The 27,613-nt window shown below is 39.2% G+C and overlaps 2 protein-coding genes and 2 non-coding genes across 9 annotated transcripts; all 4 read right to left on the bottom strand.

Annotated features, from left to right (window-relative positions):
- Positions 1–1,898: 1,898 nt before the first annotated feature.
- On the bottom strand, positions 1,899–10,708 carry RIT1 (Ras like without CAAX 1). Of its 3 annotated transcripts, none has more exons than XM_060136477.1 (6): positions 9,675–10,708; positions 9,056–9,200; positions 8,828–8,884; positions 6,058–6,131; positions 5,644–5,835; positions 1,899–4,590 (listed from the first exon to the last, which is right to left on the bottom strand). In XM_060136477.1, exons 2-6 carry the CDS (start codon positions 9,156–9,158, stop codon positions 4,360–4,362), a joined length of 657 nt encoding a protein of 218 aa, XP_059992460.1. In that variant the 5' UTR covers positions 9,159–9,200; positions 9,675–10,708; the 3' UTR covers positions 1,899–4,359. The 3 variants fall into 3 exon arrangements, with proteins under 3 accessions (XP_059992460.1, XP_059992468.1, XP_059992450.1); XM_060136485.1 differs by having other exon boundaries at positions 9,716–10,708; XM_060136467.1 differs by lacking the exon at positions 9,675–10,708 and adding an exon at positions 9,341–9,525.
- Positions 10,709–10,844: 136 nt separating this feature from the next.
- Positions 10,845–27,126, bottom strand: KHDC4 (KH domain containing 4, pre-mRNA splicing factor). Of its 4 annotated transcripts, XM_060136442.1 has the most exons (15): positions 27,025–27,126; positions 26,327–26,543; positions 23,383–23,511; positions 22,949–23,028; positions 21,359–21,411; positions 20,944–21,107; positions 19,963–20,174; positions 19,334–19,394; positions 17,791–17,848; positions 17,296–17,549; positions 15,391–15,552; positions 14,365–14,477; positions 13,030–13,121; positions 12,001–12,104; positions 10,845–11,056 (listed from the first exon to the last, which is right to left on the bottom strand). In XM_060136442.1, the coding sequence occupies exons 1-15, from the start codon at positions 27,060–27,062 to the stop codon at positions 11,021–11,023; spliced, it is 1,773 nt and encodes a 590-aa protein (XP_059992425.1). In that variant the 5' UTR covers positions 27,063–27,126; the 3' UTR covers positions 10,845–11,020. The 4 variants fall into 4 exon arrangements, 3 of the variants coding, with proteins under 3 accessions (XP_059992425.1, XP_059992417.1, XP_059992435.1); XM_060136434.1 differs by having other exon boundaries at positions 10,845–12,104; XR_009538257.1 differs by lacking the exon at positions 10,845–11,056 and having other exon boundaries at positions 12,047–12,104; positions 14,365–14,449.
- LOC132516590 (small nucleolar RNA SNORA42/SNORA80 family) lies at positions 16,432–16,565 on the bottom strand. Its single transcript, XR_009539413.1, has one exon. It is a non-coding gene; the product is annotated as a small nucleolar RNA SNORA42/SNORA80 family (small nucleolar RNA).
- Positions 20,531–20,660, bottom strand: LOC132516595 (small Cajal body-specific RNA 4). The gene has a single exon (XR_009539417.1). It is a non-coding gene; the product is annotated as a small Cajal body-specific RNA 4 (non-coding RNA).
- Positions 27,127–27,613: the final 487 nt, after the last annotated feature.

The raw sequence follows: 27,613 nt of genomic DNA, 5'->3' as shown, positions 1-27,613 counted from the left end.
ATCAAGCTCAGTGATTCCTAATCCAAGAATGGCTGCATGGCTGCAATCAGAATCACCTGGGAGGTTTTTGTTTTAATATAGATTCCCGGGTCCTATCAGAAATCTATGAAATCAAAATCTCCAGAGGTCAAAGTGAGAAAATGAGAAAAAACAAAACAGCTCTCTAGTTGTGATGCACGGGACCAGGGCTCGAACCCGTGTCCCCTGCACTGGCAGATGGATTCTTTTTTTTTTTTCTGGCAGGAGGATTCTTAACCACTGCGCCACCAGGGAAGTCCCTAAGCCATCTTTTTTTTTTTTTTTTTTTTTTGCGGTACGCGGGCCTCTCACTGTTGCGGAGCACAGGCTCCGGACGCGCAGGCTCAGCGGCCATGGCTCACGGGCCCAGCCGCTCCGCGGCATGTGGGATCCTCCCGGACCGGGGCACCAACCCGTGTCTCCTGCATCGGCAGACGGACTCTCAACCACTGCGCCACCAGGGAAGCCCCCTAAGCCATCTTTTAAAGCCAAGTGTTTGCCAAGTTAACAAGGACTTTTAAAAATAAGACTTCAAATTTGTCTCACCCCTCTCAAGACTGACTTTGGAAAAAGTGCAACACTGCCAATTATTTGTCAACAGCGTACTAAACTCATATAAGCAAATTTTTTTTTAAAGAAAATAAGCAATACATACGAGGAATGAGGAATTTCAGAAATTACATCTCTGATCTCATCTCTTCATTATTCTATTCAGGTCAAATTCAATCTCTCCTCAATTTTGCCTCCTCTTCCATTCACTCTTAAAGAGTCGGCTCCACTGATCTGCCCGAGCTTTGTTAATTCCTTCCTTCTTTGAATCCTTGTAACACTCTGACTTTGAAGTAAGTAATCTGTTGCTTTAAGATTGATCTCTAGTTGTTTTGTATATGCAAATTTAATCAAAGCTCCAGAGCAGAGATATTTTACAGCCCTCTGAATCCCTCACAGCTCTTCAAGCAAACAGTGCTTAGTGCACGTAAGTGTCCATAAATACTTTGACTGTAATTCCACTGTCTATCCTAACAGAGGTTACATTAGAACATGGAATGCTCCTCTTCCATTACCCATTTTAATAGTGGACACACTGACAGTTACTGACCTACTCAATAAATGTTAAAATCATGAGGACACAAAAATATATTCCCTTAATGTCCAAACTAAGTCCTCTCTACCAACGCTGATGCCCATTTAGAGTAGTGGAGATAAAAGCAACGACCTTCACATAAAAAATTATTCCTCATTCTCTCACATTTAGTTTATATACTCGAAACAACTTTAGTTAACCCTTGATCAGGTGGGCAAATGCACTACCACTTTCAACATGTTTTTCCCATCTGCCCACCAAAGAGGTAGGCTCTTTTTTAAAAATTTTGCCTTGTCCCTTCGCCTCTCCCCAGAGATGCTGGGGTATCAGTGGGGTCTCTCCGGCACCTGCCCTGGAAGCAGCAGTTCACACTCCGCAACCTAAGTCCTCCAATGGCATGGCCAAATACCAAGTGTCATCCATCTGCTGGCTCCAGGACAGTGGGCAGTGCTTTAGGGTCAGGAATCAGAGCCAGGTGATGCCTAGAGCCGGGACCCCAGCTCACTGTCACACAGGGGAGACTCTTCCACAGTTGGATGGCAGCACCTCCACCTCCCACCCACCCCTCGACCTAGGCAAGCAGTGAGGTAATCTCTGGACAAAGGAGCATTCCGTGGCATGCTCCCGAGCACTTGACACAGGTGTTCTATATATGGTGGGCACTCAAATTTTTTTGAATCAATATTTTCCAGCATATAAAATCTCAAGTTATTAAGTTTTTCTTAAAATGACCCTTGTGTAACGATTCCAGACATTTCTACCCATACATAGGTAAGTAAAGGAAAGGCCCAGTAAGTTGTTTAAAAGTTTTGTATTGTGTCATACAAACTGTCATCATATACAAGTGCATAAGTGAAAAACTCTTCTCTCCCCTCTCCTCCCCATACATTACAGTAGACCAATTCTTGCTAATATATCACAAAGTTAAAACATATATCTCTTTTGGAATTCTAAACAGTTAATTCTAGACACCAGCTTCCAAATTTTGTAACTTGCCAATCTGGTATGGACATGAACAGTTCCAGTGCTTTTCAACTTGTCCCTGAATTTTTCTCTCCTCAAAGTTCCAGGCAGTTAATTGATTTTAATGCCCTCAAATTAGATAAAGCTGACTATTTAGAGCTTATAAATTATTTACACTATACAATCACTAAGAATAGAGCTATGACTTACACATATTATACCCCTCAAACTATTTAGCACCATGAATAGAATTCTCAATACTACCTGATGGGCTAAGTAATCCAATGATCAAATATATGATAGTGATAGTCTTAAAAACACCCATTTGTTATTTTTCTTATATACATTACAAACTCTCTCCTGTCTTATAGATATAATTACATAGCTGTCAACATCTTGCTTGATGCTAATAACAATTCCCTAGGTTATTAGTAATGAGAAGCTAAGGCATTAAACCTAACAGGCTCTAAGCTAGTTTAAATGTGGTGAAATACTGTTAAAATAGAATTGCACTGTACTTCTTTTCTAACTTCACACTTCCAAAGTGCTACGGTTCCTGTAAGATTTTTGTCCTGCATAGATTCAAATTCTGCATCTTTCAGTTTTGGATGGCTTGAGTACCATAAACCATGATTTATTTGGTAGCAAAAACATTTCAGGAGTTTCAAAAGGGATCACTACTCAGCTAAAGAAGTTACAACCATCACTTTCCTTTAAACCTAGAACACATACCATTGATTGGAAGAAAAAATACAACAACCCTGTCCTGACTGTAATAAAAACGGAAAACAGTGAATTGAGCTGTGCACTTTTTAAGAGATGCTACACAGTCATGTTCTTAAAGTGGTCACAAACACTGCTTCAGTGACATTTAATGTTCAACATATGCTACATTACTCTTAGCACTTTTGTGCTTAATCTCCACACATAACAAGTTCAGGTATCAAAATAATCCTGATTCTAAAAGAAAGACCTCACCACCAATATTTAAAGCTGATTCTTCCCAAGAAGACAGGATAGTTTCTCAACTATGCAGTTATCAAAGTGGTACTGTCTTAGGCTAAGCTTTGTCAAGGCTCAGGCAAAACCCTGAGGTGAACTTAGCAAGGTCCTTGTAAAGAAATCTTCAATGAGAAACTCAACATATGGGAATTTTAAAGCTTCAGACTGGCTCATTACACAGAAATGCCACAGGCTTTCTTAGAACACTGAGTCTAGTGATTGTCTATGTCAAGGAGGCACATATACAATTTTACTAACTCCTGATGTCTTTTCTGTATGGAAAATGCAGTCAGTCTGACGAAGGGCCTAAAAAACATTCTGCCAGGCCTAGCTCTTCTAGAGAGCACAGGGAAGCTAAGGGAAAGCACTAGGAAGCAATTAATGTAAATGTATTTGTGTGTGCATCTCTGGGGAAAAAATAAACCTGTACAAGGCAATGGCTGTCCCAACCAAGGATTTAGATTAAACAACAGTTTAGTAACCCAGTATTGGTTCCCAAAATGTTTACCTGTGAAGGTAAAGAAGGGCAAAACCCTGAAAGGAAGAGTAAAATAACCTTGTAGGAGAAAGCTTCATTACATCTTATATGTTTCTCTTTGCTCTCATCCATCCCAGTGCATTTGGGTCAAATGTGTACTTGTTAGAAAAGACAGGCTCCTCTGAGGAGCACTGTTCTGATCCTAACTTTTTCTAGCCAAGCTCTTGCAAAAACATACAGCCTGATTTCCCCAATATCATCACTCCATAATCTGCAGCAGGAGTCAGTTCCACAGCTATTTGCTGAACTTTAGCACCAATCTCTTTAGAACTGATTTCCCCATGATTTTTGTTCTGTCTCCAGGAAGCACAGCATGAACAGAAAAGACTGAAGTCCTTACCTGGGACAGTCCCAGGAAATTGCAGTTGAAAGAGAATGCAGAATAGTGCATGGCAAAAAATTCCTCTTGTGAGCTTGGGCAAACACGTATGGTATTCGTATTCCCCGGGGTATAAAAAATTTACATTAATTAATATCAGCAACAGAACCCAAAACATTGGTAAATCGAATTCTAATATGACAATTTAAAAGTAGACAGTGCTCCACTGGGTTAATAAAATCAGAATTAGCTAAGAAACAATATTTTAAATACCACATCATTGAAAACTCCTAGTGGGCATGTCCCCTTCATCAGTTATTTTTAAAATAACAGTCATAACAGGAGAAAGAACAAGCACCATGCTCACTAATGCAGGTTACTGGACTGCTCTGATTAAGCACTGCAGTTCACAGATAAACATTTCACATCTTCCCTTCAAGTTACTGAATCTTTCTTCTTCCGGAACGGTGATTTTAGCCTCTTCCATACACTGTTTTTGGGTTTAGATTTTTTCTCCATGGCCAGCACTGCCTCCTTTTCTTTCCTACGTATCTCCCGTACAAGGGCATGGAATACATCATCAATGTAGTAGCGGTATGCGGCAGATGTCTCAAAAAAGGGGCAGCTGAATTCTCGGGCCAAAGCCAATCCTTCTTCCTTGGTGACCTTTAAAAATGTAAACATGAGAAAATTTATAGTGCTAACAGCAGAAAATAATCACAACTGCCCCAAAAAGTGAAGGGGTTACCTTAACAGGATGAGAGTACCTCAACTCTGGAAAGGTCCAAGCAGAGCAGAGTGATATTTGTAATGCTGGGAGGCTGGATTACATGATTTCTAATTCCTTCTGCTTTCAAATTATGTGATTCTATTTCTAGTCTATTTTAAAGATAACTTTTTGGAACAGGGAATAGTTATAGATATCAAATATACAATCTTAATTTTCTTCATACTTTTCATTTCAAGAATGTAAATCACAAGGCAAAGAGAGGTATACTTAAACTACAATACTGAAAACCATAAGGAACCTGAAATCAATATATCCAATGATGGATATTCCATAATTTCTCCTACTTTTGGACATTTAGACTTATTCTAATTTTTTGCTACCATTAAAAGCCTGGCAATGAACAATTCATATATAAATCCCTGAATAGATTAATTCAAACAGGAATTAACTGAGAAGCATTATGAATTTAACTACTGTCAAACTACTTCTAAAGAGTTTGTACCATTCGTTGCTTTCACTGGTAGTGATAAATGTGCCCCTTCAACTCTATACCAAACAGCAAAATTTTAAACATTGTTGCTAACTTGAAGGGTATCATTTATTCTAAAATCCTCTACAATTTCTCTTATTCTCCCTTTCCATGGCTCATAATCCTCACCATCAGGAAGTATACCTTGAAGTCTAAGTTTCTCTTTTTGCAACATAAAGAGATTTACTTCTGAGGTTTTAGAAAATGAAAATCCCATGATCCTTCACTTAATGTGTATTCTATTTGTCATCTGATTATTATCCTGTGGGTTTTGTCCTGTAAACTGATTCCTAAAATCCAGATTTTACCCAAAATAAGAGCACATTAGTAGATACAGGGAAGTTTTCCAGGCTAGGGAGAAGCTAACTTAAAATTTTCTTTTTAAGGCAAATTTATAAACAGAGAACACAAATGACTAATCCCACAAGACTACACATAGAATTTTCTACTCTATCCTCACCTGTCTTAGCTGCTTTAGGTCAGACTTGTTTCCCACAAGAACCACAGGGGTATCATCAGTACGTCGAACTCGATAAATAAGCTGTTTAAACTCCCGAACTTCATGGAAACTTCGACGATCGGTGATAGAGTAACAGATGATAAACCCTTCTCCTGCCCTCATATACTGATCCCGCATGGCTGTAAACTCTGCCTAGAGGGAAACAAGGATTATTAGTGTATTGATGCAACCTGGAACTATATACACTTTAGCTATTTATTTCAGATTAAAGAGAGATGTTGGTTACCTGCTATCCTGAGTCAGAGTGCATGAAAAATTAAAAGAGATGAACTAATGATCTTCTCTGCATAAGTCTTCCCCTCCCCTTTACTAGCACAAAAAGGCTTTTACTCATAGCATTTTGGGATTTAATACCTGTCCAGCCGTATCCAAAATGTCCAGATTGGCAGGCTCATCATCAATACGGATCCGGATTTTATAAGCATCTTCTACAGAAGGGAAGAAAGGTGGTACTATTAATCCATAAATGCAGGAATATGTAACCTTATTTTGAAATTCATCTTATGGAGAAGTAGATTACACATTTAAGTGCCCAAATGTTCTCAGGAAGCTCCTAATTCCATTGAGACATGTAAATTGGGTCTTCAACTAATTTCTTTTTTCCCACATAAACCATGACATAAGTTTATTCATAGCTAAAGCTTATTAGACTTCACCTACAATTCTAAAAGAGTTGAGAGATTGTCTTTTGGAAAAATGTTAGGCCAGAAAAGTAACTTTACCATTTACTAAATAGTTATTAGACGCCAAGCATTATACTAAGTGATTTATATATGTTAGCTCATTCAACAGTGACAATAACTCAGTGAGGTAGGTATTATTACCTCCATTTTACAGGTAAAGAAAATTAAACTCTAAAACATTAAATGTATTCCCCATGTTACAAAGTTCATTAATGACATAGCCAGAATTGAATCCAAGGGCTGCTTGACTCAAAAGCTTTATGTACTCAACCATATGCTATAGTTCTCCTCATTTTTAACATTATAGGAAAAGCAAAAACCAGAGTTTACTATTTTCTAAAGAATCCATATTGTCATAATTTTTCCTTTATGAGAGCACATTTCTTTATGTATTCTTATGGTAACCTTGGAAAATACAGCAAAGTAAAAAAGAAGAGAAAAACCTCACTCAGTATTTCCATCATTCAAACAACTGCTGCTTACATCCTTACGTATTTCCTTCAAACACTTTTTCTTGAACCCCTGCTTCTGACTCTTCCTCAAAAATGAAGAGCCTACTAAATCAATGATTCTCAAACTACAGGTCACGCATGATCCGTTAGAATTTGCAAATTGTGGATGAATTTAATGGGTTGGGACCAGCATGAAAGTAAACAAGCAGAAATCTAAAATGAAAGAGGAAATACAAGAGTGCACCAAACTTAGTGAGGTAAATATAGTTTCATGGTATTTTAATTACATATACATATGTGCAAACATATACTTATATGTGTACTGGTTACAATATAAAGTTTTTCTTAGAGTTAGCAGCCAAAGTCTGAAACAAAATTGCACTAAACTGTAAACTCAGTGACAGCAGACCCCATATCTTTTTGCTCACTACTGTACCCCCAGGGCCTAACACAGTGCTTGGCACATAACAGGAACTCAAGAGATGAAAGTATTTGTTGTTGAAATCAGATAATATTGTCAGAAGAGCAGATGACTGGGGAAAAAAAAAAAAATCAACTGATTAAAAAAAGTAACTTTTCAGGGGACAAGAATATGGGTTTTACTTTATTATTTTTTTAAATTTTATTAAAAAAATTTTTTTTTATTTTGGCCACCCCATGTGGCTTGTGGGATCTTAGTTTCCTGACCAGGGATTGAACCCAGGCCCCTGGCAGTGAGAGCACTGAGTCCTAACCACTGGACCACCAGGGAATTCCCAGGTTTTACTTTGAAGAAAGGAAAAGATATTTCTTTTTTTTTTTTTTTGGCCGCACTGCATGGCATGCGGGATCTTAGTTCCCTGACCAGAGATTGAACCCGTGCCCCCTGCAGTGGAAGCACAGAGTCTTAACCACTGGCCACCAAGGAAGTCCCAGGAAAAGATATTTCTGGAGTTCTAAGTAAATTATCCTAGGCCTTACATTAATTTTATTCCCAGAATTCCCACCATAGTGTGAATTCCTGAACAATGTTCTAAATTTAATATAGTACATGAAAAAATAAGAACTGTTTCTATTTTCCCCAAGCCACAGAAGCATCTACTATATAAAATGACCACATCCAAAGATGGGTTAGCACAGAACACTCATTGGCTCTGTGGAAAAAAGAGCAGCAGAGGACTGACCCAATGGAAATCCTTCCTAGAGACCCAGGATCACGACAAAGTGTCACATCCTGAAAATACAAGTAATATGGCAGGTATTCTGTGCCCTCCTCTATCCCCATCACCATTTTTCTTTTATCCTGGGATATAACTCCTAAAAACTCAAACCTGCCTCCTTATGGTTCAGGAATGATAATAACGTTCTTGTTCTTGGCGTTTACATAGAACAGGAGTTAAAAAAAAAGGCAAAACAAAATTACTTTTTACTCTCTAACACTGTTTTACTAACAATAGAGCATTAAGGATTATAAAAGACACGAAGAAAGACCTTGCTATGTAATGAACTTGAGGTATAAGGAAGTAAATTAAAGGCTTCTAGTGGAACAAGTCCAGGCTCTGCATGTCTGGGTTGTAAGAGTTCAGCAGGCTGGCTCTACTTGTTTTTCTGCTTCCTTCTGTGGAAGTTCAAACCAGCTGACTCATAGTTACAGAGTCAGTCTCAAGTCAGACCCTTAGAAAAAATAATAGCAAAAGGCTTCGTTAAGTGGCTTTTAAATTTTTCCCTTAACCTGGCAATACAATATACCAACCATAAAAATATAACAAAGAAAGTGTCCCACTAATGCTCAATAAAAGACAGACTAAGATGGCTGATATACATATACAGTTAAGCTAGGGAAAAAAAATTCATTTGCTTACCAACTGCTATGATATCCTTATTAAATAAATCTGAATTAGACACCAAAAAAGGCTCAAAATATAAATGGTTGAAAATTGTTTGAAAAAATTGACACCAAGACACTTTTATGGGGTTTATTTGGAAAACCGAAGTGATCATCTGACTTACCAATGGTGGGATCATGATCTTCTGGAAACCGGTGGCTGATGAACTGCATGGTCATGGCTTTAAAACAAGAAAGGAAAGTTAAAATCCACACAAAGGTCACCCACAGAAAGAACTGTAAGTATCAATATTGCATGATAGTCAGTCTCCCAGTTGGTTTGGGTGGAGGGCATCTGTTCTAAGAATTTTTCATTCTAATTTCTTTTAAAATGGAAGAAAAACATCACCTACCGCTTTTCCCTACACCGCCAGCACCCAGCATCACTAGTTTGTATTCCCGTGACAGCCCTGCAGGGCTGCTACAGCTACCGACTGGGCGAGTTCCAGAATCCATTGTCCTCTTGGAGAATCCTGGGCTGCCCCGAGGAAAAGGCACCTGGAAATAAAGAAGAAAATATTTAAACCAGGATTCAGACACCGTGACGACAGTCCTAGAGCCAGTGCCCTACCTTCCCATACTCTGACCTATTACTCCTGCTCCCTTTCTGGCTTCCCTAAGAAACCCTACATCCTCACCATCCCTCCGGGACAGCTCACTCCTATGAAACATCACAGGTTTTCCGAATTATTACACTTTCCAGAAAGAATAAAGAGACAAAGAAATTTTGAATTTCTTTTCAAACTGGAGCACCGGCACAGCATGAAGGAGCCCAGTGAGAAAGATGAGGCTTGGGGACCAAAGGAACACCGCCCCTTAGGCCGCAGGGGTCCTCTCACACCAGCGGTACCCGGAGGTTCCGCCCCCTCCCCATTCCCCTCGACAGCTCCCCTCCCCCAGCTGCATCTCCGGCCCGCCATCAGGCCCCCCGCCCTTCCCTTTCACGAGCCAACCCACTCCTGCTGCTCGTACCCGTCGGGACTTGAAGACGTCGGCCGGATTTGGTCACTCACCTCGCCCTCCTCACTCGCGGCTAGGATCGGCACTGACCTGTGACCCCTCCCGCAGCCGGGAAAGATGGCGCCACCAGCGCCCGCGTCTGGGGGGGGAGGGGCGGAGCTGCCCCGTGACGCCTGCAACTGGCCCCGCCCCCCCGGGGAGGGCCATCTCCCCGGCAGGTCCTCAAACCCCGTTCCGCGACTCACCGCCAAGGGCCTTGGGAGAGTAGCATATATTCAGGACGTGCCCACAAAGGCGTTAAAACAATTATTAACACAAAAGTCAAATAAGTATGTGATAAGCGACACACAAGGGGCCTCTAGAATAACAACTTACCCAGTACTGTGGAAGATTAAAAAAAAAAAAATTTGGCCAAATGAATGTGGAAACAGGAAACGGGAACCCACCAAATCCTCCCCCAAAACAGGACCAAGATCAAGTTTAAGGCTTAACAGCAGAAAAACCAAATTTCCCCAAAGGGACAAGGACAATGACTTGGGCTCTTAAAAACAGAATCAGGTCTCAAAGATAAAGTTCTAGTTAGACTAATCAGATTTCTGCACATATTTTAAACAAATGTAAACGAAAGATATTTAAAAATTAGGGTGTTTTTGGTTTTGTTTTTAACAAATGTATTGATACTACCCTCCGGCAGGAAATGATAATTCAAGAGTTTTCAGGGGTCCTTAAATTAAATACAGCAATAAATGAAGGCACTATCAACTATATTCACCTCTAGGTAGCACACATAAATACCAGAAGGAACTTCACACAGGGAAGTTTTTCTGTTGCAACTTCTGCTCACCCTTCTTCCTTTTTAAGCATGTTTTCCCAAGAATAACTTGTATTTCCTTTAAAAATATTTCCTTCACTCAGTCCCTTTACAAACCATGTTCAATAAAGGGGGAGGGCTAGGATATCAAAGTGGAAAACATCCATCACAAAAATCCTTTACATTTTCATTTTGACTTTCAAGGGTTTACTTTGGAAAGTCATAAAACTCTTGGAACTACATGCAAACTTTTGGGTCCACGTATGTATTTTTCTGATGGGGTTATGATATCATTATGCTATGCGTAAAAAAGTTTATGAATTTTAGCGTATGGATGGGTTGTAGAAGAAAGAACAGAGAAACCACAAGCAGAATATTTATACATTTATTTATAATGAAATTATGGTCTAAATATTTACAACATATAGGAAACCAGAGGATACGTTTATACAAAGCCAGCCTGCAAAGTATTCAAATGTGCAAAAATGACAGTTCGGTATCTCAAACTACTCCTGGTTCAGCAGACTAGCTCCTTCACTTTCACACATCAATATTTGATACAAAAAAGTTCTTTTGGCAAAACCTGTAATGCCAAGAAAAAGGACAAGTTGCAATTTCAGTCACTAAGTCCACCATTCTATTGCAAGCAGTCAAATCTCTCTATTTTAGCTGCAACCAGTTCTGAGAGAGACAGACCACTGCGTTTCATTTCTGTGATGAGTTCTGACCAGCTTTTGATCAAGTAGTTAGTTGCCTCTGACCCAGCTGAAGACAATGAGCTTAGACGGGCAATAAAAACAGCAACGGCTATCTGAGACAAGAATGCCTGAAGGTGCCAGCTTTGGATCATCCCAATGGAAAAAAAAACCTTCACTATCCCAGGATCCAGCTATATCCAACAGTTTTAAATTAGTAAAACCACATTTTCCAAAACAAAGAATCCAAAAATGAAACAGGGATGAGGAGGTTCTTAGATTTAAGTACTGAAAGGATGGATGGTCTTAAAATCATTTCCCCACTAATAAATAGTAAGGCTTTGTATGTAACCAGTTATTATCAAAATTCACAAAACAGTAGTAAAATACAAATAAAACTTGCTTTACGTCAGAATAGGGGCTATTCATTTGGAAAAGGCTGGACCAGGTAAAGGGTATACTGGAATGACCCTGTTGAACAAGCACATTTCACCAACTGTTAAAAAGCTTCTGAGACAAATTTGTGATTCTAAGTAAATTTTAACAGATGCTATGCCACGGCAGAAATAAGGATGTTTTAAAAAGAATGCAACCCCTTTAAGAAAGGGGACACTCATCTCTGACTTCTGCAAAGGTCCAAGATGGTTCCCAGTACAGGCCCCAGAGTCTTGTTAAATCAAATGCATGCATTATTGCTAAAGAGTCACCAAGGCTCAAAACTCTGCTCCACTGTTGCCTATGGAGCCATCCAGAATGGCATCTGTTGTTTAGCTCGTGGTTGTGATGAAGGGTACTGATATCCCAAACTCCAGCCCTGTGGAAAACTACTTGCATTTTTATGACCTCCGTGTTCCTCCTCTTCGTCAGATGAATCTGCAGCATAAGCCACCAAGCCAAATCCCTTCTCTGTAGTTTTCATCTTCTTGACTGGATAATCTAGAAGAGAGAAAAACAACCCCAACCCCATTCCCCGCCAAGAAAAAAAAAAAAAAAGATAATACCATAAATTCGTTAATTAAAAAAAAGATGTTAATTGTAAGTGGTTAATTGGACACCATTTTGAGGTCACAGGGTCAACGGTCACCCAAAAACGTTGAAGATCACACGAAAAACAGCACCAGCATCAGCAAATGTGAATCCACCAGAACCATGTAAGAAAGCAGAGAAAGAAAAAAGAAACACACACACACACACACAAAAAAAAAAAAAAAAAAAGAAAAAAGAAAAAAAAAGGAAAGTTAGCAAGTGAGTCTCTGGAGGCTGATATTTCACCTTTTAAAGAGTTAAAAGAAAAGAAGAAAAGAAAAAAAATGTATTTTCTTCTGTTCATTTTTATTATGACTACAGGCAAAGAACAAAAATAATCCCATTTATGGACCTCTCCAGGATTTAGAGTTCTGGGATACTAAGAAGCAACATTTTTAAAAACAGCCACTGGCTGACCATTCCCAACCAATAAATAGAGTTATAAGGGGAGATGTGGCTCAGCTCCCAACACAAAGAAAAATCTTTAAGTCTGTATCAGATTATCTCCAGGTATTCAAAACAACAAAGGCAACAAAATTTTGAAATGACCTACCAATCATTACTTTTTCCTAGGGTTTTAATGTCACTGATGCTATGTATAAAATATAAGTCGACTGACTCTTTTCTAGACACACGTCGGTTGAAAATAAAAGGCTGTGTAACTATATGCTGTCCTTATAAATAAAAAAAAAAAGTATTCTCATTAGCCAGTAGATTACAGAGGTTGGATTAAACATCTGAATGAGTCACACCTGAATGAACATCAGGTTAGAAAACCAATAGTTTAAGACCAGTCTTAGCCATTCCCTTGCTCCCCCAGCTACACCTTACTCACCATGACTCCCTGTTAAAGTCCCAGACCCATTCCTTTCATCAGATTCTGTTTTTATTCCAGTCACTGGAAAGGCTGGTGGAGGCATCAACTGCCTGTTAAAAGAAAAAGTTAAATAATTTTTCAGACAAATTCAAACAATTTCAACATCTCCAGTAGATAAGAAGTAGAATAACAATATAGTCTGCAGGTAATCTTTCAAGTTCAGTTTAACTATTAACTTCAACCCTTTCCACCTGACTCCCCTACTCTTCAAGCTGTTATCAAGTTGTAAGATTAGGAAATTCCCTGGCAGTCCAGTGGTTAGGACTCCACACTTCCACTGCCAGGGGCCCGGGTTCCATCCCTAGTCAGGGAACTAAGATCCCGCAAGCCGAGCAGTGCGGCCAAAAAAAAAAAAAAAGTAAGATTATAAGGATATAATAGAATGAATTATATGAATGAAATAGATACAACAGAGAACTATATTTAATATTATGTAATAATCTATAAGGAAAAAGAATCTGAAAAAAAAATAGGTATGTAGGTATACACAACTGAATCACTTTGCTGTACACCTGAAAATTAACACAACATTGTAAATCAACTACACTTCAAAAAAAACAAAAAAGTCAAAATAAAGAAGAAAAAAAAAATGAGATCTTTCCAATGCAAATTATCTGTCATGACCTGAAAGTAATTGTGTTAACTGTTTGATTTGTATGGATATGCCTTTGTATACTTTCAATTACATGTAAAACATGGTCTGTCCATTAAGGGAATTTGCCGGTCACGTTACATATTTCTAGGCAGTTTATAAAATGATGCACCAAGAATTAAAGTATGATATTCTCACTTAAGAAATGAAAAAAAATAGATATAACAGAATGAATGAATAAGACAGAATGAACTGTTGTGATAAGTCAGCTCCATCTTATGAAGGCTAACATAATATAGGAAAGGAGAATTCAAGCACTGGATGGCAGGCTGGACTCCCATCCAAGCACCTGCATCAGTGATATTCTATGATTCTAAGTAGCAAAAATGGTGTAACACTTCTTTTACTGTCTGTCCTTAGGGAAGTGTCTAAGACTCAGACAATAAAAGTAAAGGAAGATAGGTGAATAATCAAATACTGAATTATTCAAGGCTGAGTATAACTGCTTCTAAGACTGTGTAAGGGATATCATATTTTCCATTACTGCATCAATTACAACAAACAGGAGCCTGTTTGATCCAAATGATTTCATTCCAGTTTCAGAACATGGAAGCTCATAGCAACAATCATTATGCACATTAATAGTACAAAAAAATGACATCTGAATGTATTCATATATAATTATGTTACAACCAACCTACCTGTCCCTCTCTCGCTCTTTGCCTGAGGAACTTGCCGGCTTCGATCCTGCACCTTCAATCTCATTCTGACCGGAGAAGCCTGTACCTAAATTAGTCATATGAATGGGTCCATGCTATGAGCAGAAAAATACAGTGGCATTAGCAAATCTACAACTGCTGTATTGACTTTAGCTCCTTAATGTAACTGTCAAGTGCTTCATCTTTCTGATAAATTGCAGTAAGCTGCACTACATAGTTCTTTGGCATTTGGAGTGTAACTATAGTTTGAGTAGAGACTGTTATTTTTCTCTGTAGGACTTGGTTAGGGATGTTGTGACTCACTATGCTATGTCTGTGTTTTCAACTACCTATGACTTAACTGGTTTGTATAAATCTAGTTATAAACTACAAAAATGCTCCAAAGTTTGTTTCAAAGAATGCTTCAAGGATTCTGGCAAAAAGGTGCTTCTCCTGATAAAACAAAATTGCACCGAAATTATATATTTTAATAATCTTAAAAAAACTCATTAGTGAATGACTACGTACATGCACAGAATCACTGCATTTCTGGCTATCTTTTTCTAGGGGTGTAGGAATTGGAGAAAGACATCATCCTCTTTTTTAGGAGGGAAAAAGAGAACACTAAGTTGAAAGCCAAGGTTTTAAATACAAACCATATACTGGTAGAATAACAGTTCTTCCCTACACATTTCACTACAAGCTATCAGAGGCTTTCAAGAGTCTGCTGTATAAAGAGGAAGTGCAGAATTCTACAGAACTTCCAGATGCTAGTCATAGGAGACTTCTCTCTAGGCGGAGAGCTTTGTACTCTCTTATCGCACTGACCCCAAAGACAAAACCCACCCAAAGGGAATCACTCTTGCTTTAAATTAATCCCCAAGGATAAACACCTAATCTAAATGGATTCCAGAAAGCAGAAATCCCAGTACTGGGAGGACAGTGGATACAGATGTGAATTTATCTTTCTTTAAAGGGAGAATACAGTAAGATAAGATGAGGAAAGTAAGACAGGATATTTTATTTAACCTGGTATCCAAGAAGTCCAGATTCTCGTTCATCTGGTAGCTCCTCTGTGAATCGCCTCTTCTGTGCCTGAGGTTGACTTGGGAGTGGGGGCGGGGGCGGGGGGCCAGCAGGCAAGGCAGTTTTGACAGGAGCAGCAGGAATAAAAGGCCCACTCATCGGACTCTGGGACCAAAACAAACCAAGGAGGAAAAAAGTGTGAGAATGTCCAACTAACAAGTAACTAAAGGATGATTAAAATATACTTTAATGATCAGTATGTTTCATATGAATCCTTCATCTTCTGGTCCTAAGTTTCCTTCATGTATAATGTGGTAACAGTATCACCTAGTCTTCCTACCTTCATGGTAGGAAAACATGAAACTGACAAACTCAATAGCGCTTTGAACTCTCAGGAAAAACCTGATGCACATTTTGGCCATTAGGAGCAAACGTGATCATTAACAAACAATAGATACTCCAGCCACTTACTTAGTTCAGAAGTTCTCAAACAAGAACATTCTCTTATTTAAAGCCCTTTAATCAATGTGATTAGCTCTTTCTGGATCATAAATGCTGCTAATGCTTGTGGCAAAGGCAACTTCATCTATCACTTCCATGGGTAAGCTGTTATGTCAAGAGCAAGTCTAATGTTTTAAGAGGTTGTTCCCAAAAGGAAAAGATAGATGTATTAGAGAAAACAAGCACTTCTAAAACGAAAACTCTCATTAGTAACAGCTAATATTTATTGACTGCTTACTTAACCCTTGCAACTCTTTGAGATATGATCATTATGTCCATTTTGCATATAAGGAAAACCAAAGCCTGGATAGACTAAGTTCTAACCCAAGATCACATAGCTCAAAAATGGGGAAGCATCACGGACCCTGCAAGTCTATCTCTAAACCCCAACTCTTACCCACTTCGTCATACTGCTTCCTAATTACAAAAGGATGTGGCTCAAAGCTGCAGAACTATAGCTATGCCTAAATATAAAAGTCATAAAATAATTATGACTAGGGGACCACAAACAGAAGTGAGTTCGGAAGCCCATCTTTGGTTTCACACTGTACAACCCCCTTCAGTGCTCACAGCCCACTGGTAAGGAGGCTGGGCAATGGTTCGAGGCTGCAATTTACTCTGGCATGGGTACACTATGAGAGGCCCACAGAGGACCCGCCATAAATCCATTACCATGCTTCCATTAGTCTCTCCCCTGCCTTTAAGAAGGACTGTACATAATCTAGATGAGCTGGCTACTGACTTTTTTCCTAAAATTCTAGTTTCTTACCTAGCTTCAGAAATATATACCAGCATTTATAATCCTTGAGTTTGGAAAGTACATTATCTCTTGGCCTAGGAATACTTGTATATGGTATATTATTTCTTCTAAGATTAGTAAATCAGTTCCAATCATTTAGATGAGTGCAGTACGCCAGCCTTTCTCCATGAGAACTTTCCTAACACTGCAAGGCCAGGGACAGGCAAACTATGGTTCTGGCCTACCTATTTTTGTAAATCAAGTTTACTGGAACCCAGCCATGCTCATTCATTTGGTATTGTCTGCGGCAGCTTTTGCACTACAGCAACAAGAGTGCAGTAGTTATGACAGAGACTGTATGGCCCACAAAGCCTAAAATATTTACCATCCAGCCCTTCATAGAAAGCTTGGCATCTCTTGCTCTAAAGTTGTATTTGGTGGCAAGAGTTATGAAACTGACTGCAAACTTTAGGATGAATACACACATGTACACACTACTCCAAAGTATTCAGGTAGTTTGGTGGTAGGAACACAGGAAAAAGACAATAGGTAAAAAAAATACGTCACATTCCATATTACTTCTAAATAATACCACCAGCTTTCCACCCGTTCCCTGCCCCAATTTTTCCTAATTCAACGGTCTAATGTATCATATCCTGGCATCCTACCTGTCCAGTGCTAGCTGGAGGCTGCACTTGTGTTATCGGGTATTGTGTTGGCACAGGTGGAACTCCAGTAGGTAATGCTGGCAAGACTCCAGGTGCCAAAGAAACAGCTGGTGGCACTATGCTTGGTACTCCGTAGGGAGGTTGAACTGGCTGCTGAGGAGGGGGAACAACAGGGTAACCAGACTGATAGCCATTGGATGGATAATATGGTGGCTGAGGAGGGACACTACTTATAGCAGAGGGTTGTGTATAGCCTGAGGGGGAAGAAAAAAAGTGTTTAATCAGCTGCAGCAGAATGAGACATTTTCGCTGAATATTAAACTTAATCTCTAGGGAAGAAAACTACTGAGGCACAAATGGCTTTCCAAATTACCCTAAGTTAAAGGGAACATTATTAGTGCCCTGGCACAGTTAATCTAGCCTCAAGTATCATATTTTATACATCAATATCACTAGCAAAATATTTTTTAGTTGAACACTTCAAGACATACACACCTGGTAAAGGTACAGCAGTATTAATCTGATTCACAAATCTAGAGTATTCAGCATGAACCTGAAAGTGAAGGGAAAACAAATCAATACAGAACAGACCCAATTCACTGAGTATGTATAAGGATATATAATTCTAAGATCAAAGCAATTAGGAATTAAAACATTTCCACTGTTTCAATCAAATTTAGACTTGTTTAATCTAAATTTTAATCAGGCACACCTATAAATTATTAGGCCAGGTTTTGGGAACCAGGGGCATGGACATCAGGAGCATCCTAACTCCCCCCCTCCCACAAACTGACCCAATTCTGGGGTACAAAATCATTCACAGAGAGCCACAGAAATTAAGCAGTCAGGAAATTTCTAAGTTGTCTGTATAACTGTAGAGAAGTCATTCATTCTTTTATTTACTGGGTAATTTGCCCTCAAGGAGCTCATGGTTTAATGAAGGTTTAGTACTTCCCCTGTCCAGTTCTTTATTATAAGCATCTAAGTCCAACTTCAAGTGGCAACAAAGAAAAAGAAGGGGAACGGTCAAGGAAGTTATATGGTACAAGGGTGGTAAATCAGGTTACCCCACAAAAGCAAAGAAAACAATAGCTTCTTCCCAAAAAGCTTAACACCAAATAACACAAGGTTGAACATATTCAACCACCAAACCTGATTTCCTTTAGGTGCTATAAAAACAGCCCTATGGTTTAACTTCTGGTTATTTGATTATAGAATAAAAAGAATGGATAATTAAACCAATTATCCCAAAGGCATTGCTAATTGGTTTTAAATTATTATAGCTCCACCCTTACTTTAGCTAAAGCTACTATTAAATTTGGAATGTGCATCATAAACAACTTGACTGGGATTAATAGTAGTATTTAAATAACTGACAACAATGAGATTTTATGACTCTATATACTAGAAATTTCATACTGAAATAGCTCCTGAAGAAGAAATGCAAGCCAACTGTGACCCTGGCTAGGGGAGTTTGACTTCCTTATAGAGAATATTAGTTGCCAGAATAATGTAGAGGTTTGGATAGTGTTGTTCCCAACCACCACCAAATTCTTGTCTGCCCAGAACCTTGGAATATGACCTCAATTGGAAACAAGGTTTTGCAGATGGAGATCATTAAGATGCAGTCACACTGGACTAGGGTGGGCCCTAAAACCAATGACGGTTATCCTTACAAGAAGAGATAGACACAGAGATACAGGGAAGAAGGCCAGGTGAAGATGGAGGCAGAGTTATGCTGACACAAGGCTAAGAATGCCAAGGACTGCAGGTAATCATAAGAAGCTAGCAGAGAGGAATGGGATGGATTCTCCCTCAGAGCATTCAGAAGGAACCACCCTGCCCACACCTTGATTTTGGACTTCTGGCTTCCTGAACTACGAGAGAATAAACGTCTGTTGTTTTAAGTCACCCAGTTTGTGGTAATTTGATATGGCAGGCCTAAGAAACTAATACAGGTAGAAAAATAGCTAAGACACACAGTCCAAAATGGCAGTAGATCTCCTAGATGAGTTTCAGACAGATAAATACAACTCACTGTTTGCAAGAGATTCTCACAGAGCTTCTTGGCAGCAGCCAGGCCTTCTGGTTTGGGATGACTGCAAAGACATAAGAACCAAGAAATTTGAAGGGGAGAAAAAGAAAAGATACAGAATTCTGCTTCCACTTTGTATGCTCTTTTATAAATGTAATATATTCAATATAGCACAAATCTAAGTTTCTGAAAATCACGAAATAGGAACACAAAAATTAAGTCATTTAAGCCCTTCAAGATATACCTAATATCGTTACCCAAATGTTATTGGTCTCCTTCTCTGAGTTATGGTACTTCTTGATACAAAGAAAAGATATTTGAAGGTCATTAAAATTACTATAAGATGTATTAATACTCTCATAGGTTTAAATGAAAGTTATTTTAGGCTTATCACAGCTCATTTTATGATCACAGACCCTTATAAAACCCAAGGATTTGAATACTAAAAAAACCAATTCCACCTCTTAATTCAGTTTTTATTAACTAATTACAAAGTGATTACTGCTATATTTACTTAAGTTCCTTATGTTATTACTTATTAAGCCCATTTTCTCTTGCTCCTTTTGAATCATTCCTGCCTGTACTGATCAGCTGACAAGTATCCAAATATCTTCAGCCCCATCCATCCATACCTGATGTAAATGTACATAGGTTCAAAAGCTTCTCGGCCAGATGCTGGCTCAATGCAGCCTGAACCTTTCCCTCGCAGGAAGACTTTGGCACCCGTTTCAATCTGAATGTGCTGCAAATAGGAGCAGCCTGGACCTTCCACTTTCTCCTTGACGTTAAAAGTGGGCACAGCATGTTCTAGACCCACGAATAATTTATCTTGAACATAATGCATCTGTAGAAGAATAGAATACCTCAAATTAAACAGAGAATACATAATTAAAACCTAATCTTGAAAATTATTATGCAAAATACTTTAATCCTCCAGATACTTTCAATCACTTCCAGGATAAACACCCCCCTATAATTTCTACCATGAGCCTAAAAAATAAACCCTATCAAGTAGCTTAATTTAAATGCAAACTACATATTCCATGGATATTCCTACAACATTAACACCTTACTCTGTTCAGTGAAATCTATTTAAGAGGTGAAAACCCAAGATTCAATACTGAGTAAGCATACCTATTTACCCCAACTGATGTAAGTTAACAAGAAACAGCAAAGACAGTCTACTGTAAAACTGGACTAAAATGTTGGGTAGTACAGTCAGCCCTGGGATGTTCTCCAATAAGGGCTGCTCTCTCCAACCCTTTTTTTCTAGGAGGATTGTATCAGCAGAGTCTTGCTTCATCAGACTCAGCCTTCTTAGTCCTCCAGTTGCCATCAAGTTTACAAATTTAAATCAAACCACTAACTTCAAAATGTACAGCGTGTGTACTCTTTGATCTATCAATCCCTTTTCTAGAATGTGTCAGTATAAAGAGATGTGTGTTCAGAAGTTCACTACCCCTCAGAAACCTAAATGGTCCATTAATAGGATATCAATGGCAGTAACTTTCAGATTGGAATTTCAGGTTTTTCTTCATACTTTCTGTAGTATTTGGCATGTATCATTTTTACAGAAATGATAACGCTGTTAATGATCTCTCCACAAAACATACCCCTGACTGGAAGGGAGGCTTCTGGCTAACAGCTGGAGACAGCTGTGCAATGGGCGCTGGCTGGTGATAGACAGTGACTGTTGCACCGTTAAAAGTTGGACTTGTCCCTGTTGCAGCTTTGACCACCCCATTGGTAATAATTTCTTTGATTCGGTTTACAGCTCCTAGGGAAAAACACAGATAGTAAGATACTATACTAAAGAAATGAACGAACTGACTAATATCCAATGGTAAACACAGGCCAATGCTCAATTACTCATGTTTTAATCCGTTTTATAGATTCCCCAAGCACATTCATGACTAGTTCATAAAGAAGAGTTAGAACAGCCATCAGGAACAAATAGTTTGCCAACTTATTACATATAATACTTTGCCCTTCACAAAAAACAGTAGGTGAGCCAAAAACATTACTTACTGTCCACTAATTCCCGTGTCTGGCCCTGAACATGAAGATATAATGGACGATCCCTATAAAGAGAAATATAAAATGATGATCCCAAACTGGTCACAAACAAAGGAGCCAAATGGGTCACCAAATCTAATTTGTAATGTTTCACAAAGTTTCCAACTAAGTAAAAGAGACTATATACACGAAAATGGCTGTTGCTAGTTAATTTCTAAGAACATGATTTTACAGCTGGGGAATGAATAAACTTTGTTGGTTGCTTAAAGTTAATGGGCCCACACAGGGATCAAATATGCTCTTATGGGCTCATGAACATTAGTCTCCAGTCAACTGGATAACCCAATGTTTGAGAAGACAATTCTTTTTTGTTGGCTGTCTAATAAGTTACAGACAAACGCGCTCTTGGCTATCCAAACTAATGAGACAAGAGTGATGGTGGCATATAGATACATTTCTTTAAAAGCTCGCACCCGGGACTTCCCTGATGGCACAGTGGTTAAGAATATGCCTGCCAATGCAGGGGACATAGGTTTGAGCCCTGGTCCAGGAAGATCTCACATGCCACAGAGCAACTAAGCCCATGCACCACTGAGCCTGTGTTCTAGAGCCCGCGAGCCACAACTACTGAGCCCGCGTGCCACAACTACTGAGGCCCGTGCGCCTAGAGCCCGTGCTCCGCAACAAAAGAAGCCACCACAATGAGAAGCCCATGCACCACAACGAAGAGTAGCCCCCGCTCACCGCAACTAGAGAAAGCCCATGCGCAGCAACAAAGACCCAACACAGCCAATCAATCGATCAATCAATCAATTTATAAAATAAATAAATAAAATTAAAATAAAGGCCCACACCCAACTGAGAAGACTCTTTAGATTCTAAACATAAAGTGGCTTAGATTCAGATTGTGATTATAATAACGAAGAAAGTGATCACTAACCATAGAGTTAATAAAAAGCAGTAGGTAAAATATAACCGTGTTTAAAGACAAAAAAGTTCAAAACAGCAACCCTCCATATGCAAAGTTAAAATATAGTCTTGTTTGGGGTGGGGAGCAAATTTTGCCTCCTAATTATATTTAGTTTAAACCAATGTGAAAAATGTTGCACTGCCTGAATACCTGCCCTCAAAAACTGAATAATGGAAGTAACGAAACTAAACTGAGATGAAACCTTTACATGGATAACCTACAACCTGTAATCATCATAGAGGCAATAAGGAATTTGATAAAAGGATTTTTCTAAAAGGGAGATTATGGCAAAGTAGGAACCCATTTGTTGGGGGAAATATTTCCATAGGGAAAAAGTTTAGAAACGTATACATTAAACGTTAACAATTATTATCTTCTTTTACACTTTACTGTAACTTATTTCCTCCAATAAAACCATTAATTGTGAAGTAAAAAACCAAAGAGCAAGAGGAAAGAAAATAGCTGCTAACACTTAACATCTGTTTGAGACGTCCCAAATTTTGCTATAAAGCATGTGTGTGTGTACAGCTACTAACCAAACATATACACATATTCCCTACGAATGAAAAATATGAAGCTAATGTGAGTCCTATGTCCAACCTTTCCCCAAAGTACAGGATATGCATACACACCCTGGTCCTACTTTGGCCTTCTCCTCAGTTGTCATGAACCTCCCTCGAGTTGACACTGCAGCCCCACTAAGTCGGCTGATCTAAAAAGGAAACATTCTATTAAAAAGATGATGTGGCAACTGAGTTCAATGACAGGTAGCAGGATAGATTTTCCCCATTAATTCACTCCACCAATAGGCAGGAATAAGTTCTCTCCTATTATCTGAAACTTTGATTCCATTGTTTTGTACTCAAACTAACTCAAGGAATTCACCCATATCTGTTTCCTTAACTTCACTAAGAAGCTCTTCCACAGTTAAACCCAATCCTGACTTCGCAGACGACGACCCAAATCCACTAATAAAAATCTGACTCCTGTTTGTGTTTAAAGGCCTTGTTTTCCCGAAACTACATCCACCCACCACCTTCCCCAAAGAGGCCCGACATCTCCACACCTCATCTTGAGTCTGTCCTCGGGTCAGCAAGTTCCTACACGTGAGAGGCACATCATTGATCTCCACTTCAGCCACCACCAGGTCATCCTTGCTTTTATTACTAGTTAGGCCTTTGCCAGGGGCTTGAAGCTACAAAAAGAGAAATTAGATTAAAAAGTTTATATGATGAAATAAATATCTCTTTGTTGTCCAATTTGAAACTACCCTTGCCCAAGTGCCATCACCTCCTTACTGTTCCCTTGCCTGCCTGCAAACACACCTGGAAATACTCCTTGGTCATTCTTCATAAATGAAATAAAAAGCAAACAAAACCTCACAAAAATAACATCAAGTACAGTCAATTTACTTGAAGGCCATCATCAGATTTCTCTGTAACCTTGGCCGTGTGTGCATTTTTATGACCATGTAATTACAGAAACGTTATGGAATAGAAGCTGCAATCTCCAAAAGGAAAATTAAAGGGCCAAGTTATGATGCTTTACTGCTCAGTTAGATAGCTACACGTGTAGTAAAATATAGGGTAGGGTAGAGTCCATGCACAACATGAGTCCAACAACTCATACATCTCATTTGTATAATGGGAAGTTGCCTTTGTGCCAACGGTAGAGTCACAACACAACAAATTCAACTAATTCCATCCTTACAGTGACCTCAAATTGTATCTAATTCACATCCCTTTACTCTCTATTAAGGAAGAACAGAAGAGAATGAATGAAAAGCCGAGTAAGATCCTAAAACCTGATCTGTTTTCTCTCACTTTAAACTACAGACAAATCCACAATATTGTAAGTCAACTATGCTTCAATAAAAAATAATAAAATGGAAAAAAAAATGCTGTACAGCAGAAATTAGCACAACATTGTAAATCAACTATACTTCAATTAAAAAAAAAAGAAAAAGAAACTACAGGGAATCCCCTGGTGGTCCAGTGATTAGGACTCCGTGCTCTCACTGGTGAGGGCCCGGGTTCAATCCCTGGTTGGGGAACTAAGATCCCACAAGCTGTGCAGCACAGCCAAAAAAATAATAATAAAATAAACTATAGGCAACTCCAGATAGCTGCATCTGAGTGTTATCTGAAAAAATTTTAACCTCAAGATGGCCCTCCCCAACCTTTAGTTACCCTGGACAGCACAAGGAAGGTAAAATACAGATTATTTATTTGTTCATTAGGTACATTTTCTAAATGTGGAGGCAAACTAAACAAACTCAACAATATCTCTTTTCATTTGTTTAGCCCCTTTCAGAATGCATTTACACATCTTATCTCACTGAATCCTTATGGCCACCTTTAAAGGTACATATCAGTGTTGTCCAACAGAACTTTCTGTTTTCTACTTGCCAGTCTGATATGGGTGCCACTACCCACATGTCTATCGAGCACTTGAAATGTGGCTAACGTGACCAAGGAACTAAATCTTAAAATTTACAACCAGTAACTGGGGATTCTGGGTTTCAAACCTAGGAATTCTGATTCTAAATCCAATATTTATGCACCATGCTACCTCCTGTTGAGTTCAATTACCATTTTAGAGATTACTTTTTAGAGAAAAAGTGAGTCTAAATGATTAACATCTGTATTAAGAATTTTAACATTCAAGTATCCATTCTGTCAGTGTGCTTTTAGTATTTCCTTCTAGACCTTAGAAAGAGAAAACTGACTCACACGATCTTTTCAAACCATAAAAATACAATGAATAACAAACTTCCAATTCACTAAAAGTTTTCACCAAATCCACAGAACTTGAACATTAAAGCATCCAGACAGGTGCCTACTGATAAACGATGTTGATGTTATCTACTGATAAACTGGAAGGCCGACGAATTGCATTTTCTTTCTTTTTTTCCCCCAGCTTTACTGAGGTACAACTGACAAAAACATATGTTTAAAGTGTACAACTTTATGTCTTGATATATGTATACAATGTGAAATAATCACCACAAACATACTAATTAACATATCCATCACTTCACATGAATTGCATTTTCAAACACAGAACTCATCTCTTCCCAGGTACCATGGAAGGCAATTTTAATTTAAGCCAAAATAATTTTTTTCAAAGTATAACTACAGTGGAATGGGCTGTCTTGGAACACACTTAATTCTCCAACTCCAGAGGCTTTCAAACAAAAGCTAAACACCCAACTGTCCAAGGTGACTCTGAAGTCAGACATCTGTGCCTACCATTTACAGATCTAGGACAGTTACTTTCTATTCATGAGCCTAATTTTCCTTATCTATAAAGTGGTGACGATACTGCATTCCATAAAATTGTTGTAAGGATTTTTTAAGCGCAAAGCATGCATTCTAGCAATACAAATGGAACTGTACTATTTATCCTGTAGGAAGATTCTTGCATTCTATGGCAAGGTAAATTAAAGGCTTCAAAGTTCAGATCCATTCTAGTTGTAAGATTCTAATAATAACAGGGATTTTATAAAATGGCCAAATAATTTCCTCAATTTGTACGAAAACAGCAAAACAACCCGTATATAAATTACTCATTTTTAGTTTATGTTTAACTGCGCTTTAGTTAGGCAGTTAGGCAGTCATTAGAAATTTGAATCTACAGCTTCTAATTAGACGTGACATTTTAAAGCTCACATGATTTACCTGAATTTCTCTTTTGACTTCAGGGAAAATGTGCATGTTATCAAAAAACATATCACATCATTGCTTTAGATGAATATACAGAACTTAAGCTGAACTACGTGAACATAGACAAAACAAGCTTTTTGGTCCATAAATGTAATCAGCCCAATCAAAACTGTCTCCTAAAAGCAAATAACAAGATATCATCAAATATGTTCCAAAACTAAGTACTCTTTAAATTACTGTATCGCTGTTTTCTCCTTCCATAAATGCAAATTATTGAGAATTACAAGATTACAAAATAACCCCCATTAAAATTGCAATTAGCAGAATCCCCTCAACTTCAAATACCTTCTCAGCAGCATTCTGAGTTGGTTTCAGCTTTCCTTTGGCCATAAGCATGGCATTGATCTTGGCAGCCACAGCAGCAGCAGCATCCAAGGCTCCAGAGGGAGCAGCGGTGGAGCCCCCAGGGCTTCCCCCACCGCTGGTAACCTCCCCACCTGGGGTCGCTGGTGGCAGAAAGAGAAGGGGGGCTGGAGCTGGTTGGTCCCATTTGCTGCGGCGCCTACGGAAGTAAAAGGAAAATACCGGGCTCCACCAAAGCTTTCATTTATATTTTTCTCCCCTTACTACGCCTTAGCATCCCATTTTCCCTCTATCATGTTCCCTCTGCAACTTCGAATCTCCTGTAGGAGCTGAAATTACCATCTCTCCTTAAATAGAAAACTATTACAACATTTTCCCAGGGTCTCCTTCCTTTCTATTCCGTCGCCCCCATGAAAAGATTCCACTCTGTCCTATACGCCCTCGTTTTCCCCTTCCCCTTGTCTAGTCCTTTCCGAAGTCCGTGCTTTCCTCCTCTCTCTGATCCCCGCTGGCCTTTTTCAGGGGCTCCGGGCCTGCTCACCACCCTTCTCAAGAGTCCGGCCCTCCAATATGTACACTTCCCAACTAAGCGCCCCTCCACCCATACGCTGCTTCCCATGATCCCTCCGCCTCTCCTACGCCCCATGCTCGCTGCGATGCCCTCTCCCGCGGAGCTTTACCCGCCAGCTCCAGGATGTGTCGCGCTCCCCGCGGACATGGCGACCGGCTCTGATCAACCACCCGCCAACTACTCCGCTACCACCTTCCCGTCACTTCCGCCCCAACGCCCTTACGCAAAACCTCTTCCGGTCGTGAGGAAAAGCGGTTCCGGTGTAAACGTCTATTCCGATTGGACTCTCGTTGATTTCGAGGCGTCTGGCGTTCTGTGAGACAGGGTGTGACCTTCCGGCTTGCGCCTTGCCCTTGCAAAAGATGGCTGCTAAATCTGGTATTTAGGAGGAATTGGGACAAGGAGAATCCATCTTTGTTGTGGGCAAGTTGGTAGCCTAGAAGACAATACGCATGAGTCAGAGAATTAAACAGGTTTTCCTGTTTAATTTTCAGTCATGTTCGTGTGGAGTCCCAGCCTCTTGCTTGGGAGAACGCTTTCCCACGAGTTTTTCGAACTTCACGTTTCAGTTAGCTGTTTAGGAAAAAGGAAACGATTCGTCCGAAAGGTCATTCGAAGAATTTCTCTCTTTTTTTTTTTCATTTCTATGCGCCTAGCGCTGTTTTAAGAGCAGGGCACATAAAGACGAGCAAGCCGCG

This window comes from Lagenorhynchus albirostris, chromosome 2 (assembly GCF_949774975.1).
Source record: "Lagenorhynchus albirostris chromosome 2, mLagAlb1.1, whole genome shotgun sequence".
In the NCBI taxonomy this organism is placed as follows: domain Eukaryota; kingdom Metazoa; phylum Chordata; class Mammalia; order Artiodactyla; family Delphinidae; genus Lagenorhynchus; species Lagenorhynchus albirostris.
Note: the sequence above shows the minus strand (reverse complement) of the source record. Positions and strands in the feature narration are given on the sequence as shown.